Source organism: Salpingoeca rosetta, assembly GCF_000188695.1.
Source record: "Salpingoeca rosetta unplaced genomic scaffold supercont1.25, whole genome shotgun sequence".
In the NCBI taxonomy this organism is placed as follows: Eukaryota; class Choanoflagellata; order Craspedida; family Salpingoecidae; genus Salpingoeca; species Salpingoeca rosetta.
This window is the reverse complement of record NW_004754909.1, coordinates 223,967-230,521: the sequence shown is the minus strand read 5'-3', so window position 1 is coordinate 230,521 and position 6,555 is coordinate 223,967. Positions and strand designations below refer to the sequence as shown.

Genomic DNA, 6,555 nt, shown 5'->3' with positions numbered 1-6,555 from the left:
ACGTACTTGGACAGCTGCCCGCGGGTGTGGTATCTGCGCGTGAGTGTGCGTAAGAATCACTCTATGGTCTTATCCTGCTGACTTCAGAATACTATATTTAGCGCCTTGCTACGCTCACCCACGCACTCGCTCTCGGACACTCACAGACACACACCCATACACACACACACACACACACACACACACACACACACACACACACACACATACACACACACACACACACACAACACTGACCACTCTTGGGGGAGGTTGGCGGTGACGTTTTGATGCTGGTTGTTCATGAAGAGATCGAACCAGAAGTGGGTCTTGCGGCCATGCTTGCTCTCCTCCTCCTCGGCAAACTCCAGCAGCGTGGTGAGGACATCCACGATCTTGTAGCGCCACGCATGCGACACAAACACGGTTGCAGGGCGCACGTCATCACTGGCGTTTTGATCCCGCATCACGTCAATGTACGCGCACTGCTTCTCCTCTGTTTGTGGCACAACAAACTCCACGCACGCCTCCTGCGTTGTCATGTCCTTGTGCTTCTCTGGAAACGCCGTCTCAAGGCCCTGCAGGAAGGACCTGATCGCTCCCGCAGACACCCCATCCGTGTTGATGCCGGGTGGAGGCATGGTCGCGCTGGCGAAGGTCTGTGGCTTGTTGTTTGCAGTGCCAATGTCCTCCTGAGTAGTGCTGTCATGTAAATAGGGCAATGGCCTATTTTGAGCTTAATTATAGATGTGCGCCTTCGCAGGATGCGGCGTCCGAGTTGGAACTCAGTGTTGCAGCACATTTCGTGCACCACGTTGTTGAACAGGTCATTCTAGGTTAGACTGCGGCCACAAGATGCGATTTACACAGCTCACGATGAGTGCTGAACACTTATAATGTTGGTGTTGGCTGAGTCAGCATATTTTGCTGTGAAGTTTCTGGGTCCTGTGCCACGTGGGACTTTTGCTTCTGCTGCAGTTTTCTGTCTATGCGTGAGAGTGCCTCTCGGTTCATGTTCATTCACTGTACATCCTTCACAACTCAAGTAAACACACACAGCATACAGAGCACACACAGCGCACATACAGCGCACACACAAGTCTTCAACAGCAGCACCACATCTGTGAATGTTTAATCATAAAGCCAAATGGCCTTCCGTATGGCGTCCACAAGTCAAGGTGCAAACCTTTTCTCAAGCCGAGACCGATGAGTCTAATTGCTGTGGCTCCTACGACAACGTCGCAGTCGCGTACGACGCTGCACCCCTGGCAATGCGTTTGACGCGTTGCCGAGGAGTATTGTCCTTGCACACCGCAGCAGCAGGTGTACTTACTGCTGCGGTACTCGCTCGTGCCGTGTGTGTGTTTGTGTATGAATGTGTGCGCGGGGGTGATGCATGTGTGTGCATAGAGGGAGTAACTCACCGTGCATGTATTGACTGCCCCCTGTAACTTGCGCGAAGACTCATATTTTGCCGCGTCGCCCCAACAAATTGTGGCGCCAGGAACGTGTTTGCGACTCGCATCGCATACAAGGTTCGTCGCCGTGCCAGAAAGCCGTGAAGCAGTTGTTTCCTGTGCCATGTGGTGAACTTGGCCCGGACATGCTGGCATTCCGCCAGCTCCTCAATCATGTGGGGATGCCGTATGCATCTCTGCTACTCCCCCGCCTTGCTGCGCTGTTTGCCATGCTTCCTTGTGCGGCTGCCTTTTCTCCCGTCGCGCCTTTTTCTGTGGAGACACTTTGCCCAGCGCTGTTGCCTAAATCGTAGTACTCGTCCCGTACGAACGCAAGCTAGTTGTTGACAGGCAAGTCCACTCTGCTCAAATCATATCATTGACCTCCCTTCTTCACGACACCACAAATTTGTTTTGTGTTCTGGAATGATTCACGTGATTTCCCTCCAACCTGTTGCACGTGCAGTGTTTACCTTGTGTGGTTGCTCGATGTTACATGCTCTTGCATAACACACCACATAACCACACAACTCTCAACAAACACTGCCACGACACCACTTTGCGTTGTCGACAATTCTTGTCTTGTGCTCTGTTTCTTTCTGTTGGAGTGTTCATTCATCCTACATCCTTGTTTGCTTCACAACTCAAGTAAACACACACAACTTCCTCTTGCCAAGACAATCTCCCACACAACACACAGCACACGTACAAGTGGTCAACAACAGCACCACCACCATGAATGTTCAACACAGGCAGCTGCTCATGAGCGTCAATGAGGAGAAGATTCGCCGCATCATGGTTGGGCTGCATGCCAAACTGCCTGAATACCAACGCCTGAGCGGCAGCGACAAAGGCCTGTTCAAGCAGCTCCACAGTGACAGGTGCCAGGCCATCCCGCAGGTGCGGAATGTGTATGAGCGGACGCGTGTGAAGTCGACCAGAAACAACTATCGCTCACTCAGCAACAGCATCCTGACTCTGAAGAAGATTGTCACGGAGCACTCGACCATGAACTCTCCTGCAAACAAGGCAAAGCGGCTGCAGTGCGCGCACGACCTCCTTGAGTTGCACAAAGCCAACTCTAATTACCTTGTATTTCTGGATGAGATGTCCTTCTACGTTGCGTCTGGGCGAAGCTACGGCAGAGCGCCCAAAGGAGAGAGAGAGAGAGCAGTGACGAGGACAGCTGTTCGGCCTTTTCGCTTCGCTGAAAGCCAACATCTGAAATTTTGAGTTTCAGGATGTGTTCGAAGGAGACGGAAAAAAGGAACTGGACAAAATTCTGCCCAGAATTCCGTTCGAAGGAACGCGATTGAGACAAAAAAAACTGCTGCAAAAAAAAAAAAAAGTTCGACTGCTGGGTCTGCCAGGGCCGAACAAAGTGTTGTCCGGCGCGCGAGGATGGACGACGCTGATGCACACGCACGACGTCGGCGGAGGAAGCTGATGTTGTGGTTGCTGATGAGAAGAAGCATACGTCGCAAGCGTCTATTGATTCTTCTTATGTTGCTTGATGAAGATGACAACCGACGCATCCACTGTTGACAGGCAAGTCCTGTCTGCTGAGTCATCATTGACCCCCTTCTTCACGACACCACAACTTGCATTCACCTCTCTTGTGTTCTGGAATGGTCACGTGATTTCCCTCCAACAACAGCACCACCAGCATGAATGTACAGCATCTGCATGGTGAAGTCGTCAGGATGCATACACACAAAGTGAGACAGGAGAGGGCATGTACAGTTCATGTTGCATATGTTCCCAATAGCTGCTACGTGAAGAAGTTTCCGGTTTCAACAGCTTAGATTCGGATAGCATGCAACAAGACTGTGGCTATTCCCCATACGTGATGTGATGGCGGTTCCTGTTTGAAGATCCCCGCTGTTTGACTGACTTGACATCAAAGCCAAGTTTAGCGACGCGCGATGTAACTTCCCCTGTAGCATTGGGCGTCTTCCACGCGCTGATTTTGATCGCTTAGATGGGGATGTTGTTGTTGACAGGCAAGTCCTGTCTGCTGAGTCATTGACCTCTCTTCTTCACGACACCACAGCTTGCATTCACCTCTCTTGTGTTCTGGAATGTTCGCGTGCTCTGATTCTTTCTGTTGCAGTGTTCATTCATCCTACATCCTTTTTTGCTTCACAACCCAAGTAAACACACACAACTCTCTCTTGCCAAGACAATCTCCCGCACAACACACAGCACACACTTCACACACAGCACACACAGCACACACACACAAGTCTCCAACAACAGCACCACCACCATGAACTTGCAACAACAGCACACAGACACACACACACACACACAAGTCTCCAACAACAGCACCACCACCATGAACTTACAACAACAGGTGCCCGGGACATGCTATGCCGCGGCGACACAAATCATATGCACCACCCACAACTCTCTGGAGGTGTGTACAAGTGTTGACAGGCAGTTCCTGTCTGCTGAGTCATATCATTGACCTCCCTTCTTCACGACACCACAAATTTGCACTCACCTCTCTTGTGTTCTGGAATGTTCACGTGATTTCCCTCCAACCTGTTGCACGTGCAGTGTTTAGCTTGTGTGGTTACTCGATGTTACATGCTCTTGCATAGCACACCACATAACCACACAACTCTCAACAAACACTGCCACGTCACCACTTTGCGTTGTCGACAATTCTTGTCTTCTGCTCTGTTTCTTTTTGTTGGAGTATTCATTCATCGTACATCCTTGTTTGCTTCACAACTCAAGTAAACACACACAACTCACTCTTGCCAAGACAATCTCCCACACAACACACAGCACACACACACACACACACAAGTCTCCAAGCACCAGCATGAGTATTCAACACTTGCGGCGTGCAGACGCACTGCCCAGCTGAGCTGGCTCGAAAAGATGTGGAAGGAAGCCAAAGCACGCGCCGGTACCATGCTCGACCCAAAACGCTTCGCTCAAATTGAGGCCTCACTCCGCTCTCTTTTGCTGATCGTATGAGTGTTGACAGGCAAGCCCACTCTGCTCAAATCATATCATTGACCTTCGGTTGACCTCCCTGCTTCACGACACCACAAACATGCATTCACCTCTCTTGTGTTCTGGAATGTTCACGTGATTTCCCTCCAACCTGTTGCACGTGCAGTGTTTAGCTTTGTGTGGTTGCTCGATGTTCCATGCTCTTGCATAGCACACCACATAACCACACAACTCTCAACAAACACTGCCACGTCACCACTTTGCGTTGTCGACAATTCTTGTCTTCTGCTCTGTTTCTTTTTGTTGGAGTATTCATTCATCGTACATCCTTGTTTGCTTCACAACTCAAGTAAACACACACAACTCACTCTTGCCAAGACAATCTCCCACACAACACACAGCACACACACACACACACACAAGTCTCCAACAGCACCAGCATGAGTATTCAACACTTGCGGCGTGCAGACGCACTGCCCAGCTGAGCTGGCTCGAAAAGATGTGGAAGGAAGCCAAAGCACGCGCCGGTACCATGCTCGACCCAAAACGCTTCGCTCAAATTGAGGCCTCACTCCGCTCTCTTTTGCTGATCGTATGAGTGTTGACAGGCAAGCCCACTCTGCTCAAATCATATCATTGACCTTCGGTTGACCTCCCTTCTTCACGACACCACAAATTCACATTCACCTCTTGTGTTCTGGAATGTTCACGTGATTTCCCTCCAACCTGTTGCACGTGCAGTGTTTAGCTTTGTGTGGTTGCTCGATGTTCCATGCTCTTGCATAGCACACCACATAACCACACAACTCTCAACAAACACTGCCACGTCACCACTTTGCGTTGTCGACAATTCTTGTCTTGTGCTCTGTTTCTTTCTGTTGGAGTGTTCATTCATCCTACATCCTTGCTTGCTTCACAACTCAAGTAAACACACACAACTTCCTCTTGCCAAGCCAATCTCCCACACAACACACAGCACACACACACACACACACAAGTCTCCAACAACAGCACCACCACCATGAACTTACAACAGATTATGAGACCCAGCACCATCAGCGCGGACGGCATCAAGGTCTTCGCTGGCGCTGAGCAGGATGCCAACCTCTTCTTCATCACCGTCGAGGCCAAGCTCATCGCCGCTGGCATCGACGCTGGCATCATCGCCGAGGGTGGTGCTGACCACCAAGGAGATGGGCAGGCTCCAGCAGCTGCCTCATCGCCGAGCCCAAGCGCCCACGGTGCTTCGGGTCCCCGCACTCGCTCCCGCGCTCAACGCGGCCCTCGCCGCACTGGCGTCCGCCATGACGCCGGGGACCACGACGACGATGACGACGACGAGGGCGATGGCGACGACCACGGCGCTCAGCCATCTTCCTCCTCTTCCTCTCTCCCTTCTTCCGCCACTCCGAGCGGAGGAGTGCAGGTGGCGTCCCCAGCCTCTGGCCTGCTGGATCCCCGTGATCCACAGGTTGACGCAGCCATCTTCGCGTTCCTCCTTGGCGTCCTGACGGGACACCCGCTGCGGCTGGCCATCACCGACAACCGTGGCCGCTCAGGTGTGCTTGCGCTGCGCCGCCTCCGCGAGCGCTACATCCGCAGCGGCAAGGACCACGTCAGCCGCCTCAGGCAGCAGCTCTCCTCGACCACCTGGTTGCCCACGGACACCGTCGACACGTTCATGTCCCGCATCACGGACATCAACTCGCAGCTCCTCACTGCCGGCGTGTCCATCCCGGAGGACGACCTGCGCACCCTCGTCCGCAACGAACTCCCCGCAGAGTTTGATGTGGCGATGCGGTTCATGGAGCGCGAGGACCCGCCGCCATCGCTGTCCAAGATGACGGCGGACCTCATCCAGGAAGGGCGCCGCCTGCATCGTCCCAAGAAGCGCACGCCTGTGCTCGCCATCGGTGGGCCAGGCTCTGGCTCCTTCGCTGCATCGCCGATGCACGCTGGCACGTCGCCCTCCGACACGAGCGGTGGACCATGCTGTCCACCTGCAGAGCGCGTGACTTGCGCGTTCTGCAACTTCCGCGGACACTGCGCGCAGCAGTGCCGCAAGCTGCAGGCGGCCAAGCGCTACCACGTCATCGACGTGCGGCAGATCCTGGCTACGCTGCGCAGCCATGGCAACGGCAACGGCAAG

General features: G+C 53.1%; 3 protein-coding genes across 3 annotated transcripts in view; 2 read left to right on the top strand and 1 right to left on the bottom strand.

Moving 5' to 3' along the window:
- PTSG_08770 (uncharacterized protein) overlaps window positions 1-681 on the bottom strand; it is a 2,739-nt gene extending 2,058 nt beyond the window's left edge. Inside the window, exon 1 of the mRNA XM_004990097.1 lies at window positions 238-681. Coding sequence (XP_004990154.1) covers window positions 238-620 — 383 coding nt within the window. The 5' untranslated portion in view covers window positions 621-681. The remainder of the gene's footprint in view (window positions 1-237) is intronic.
- Window positions 682-2,171: 1,490 nt separating this feature from the next.
- On the top strand, window positions 2,172-2,752 carry PTSG_08769 (uncharacterized protein; the record flags this gene model as incomplete). Its single annotated transcript, XM_004990096.1, has 2 exons — window positions 2,172-2,479; window positions 2,677-2,752. 2 exons carry the CDS (start codon window positions 2,172-2,174, stop codon window positions 2,750-2,752), a joined length of 384 nt encoding a protein of 127 aa, XP_004990153.1.
- A 2,675-nt stretch (window positions 2,753-5,427) lies between these two features.
- The window catches only part of PTSG_12790 (uncharacterized protein), a gene marked incomplete at both ends in the record, with an annotated part of 24,311 nt that continues 23,183 nt past the window's right edge, over window positions 5,428-6,555 (top strand). The window contains one exon of the mRNA XM_004990095.1: window positions 5,428-6,504. Coding sequence (XP_004990152.1) covers window positions 5,428-6,504 — 1,077 coding nt within the window. The remainder of the gene's footprint in view (window positions 6,505-6,555) is intronic.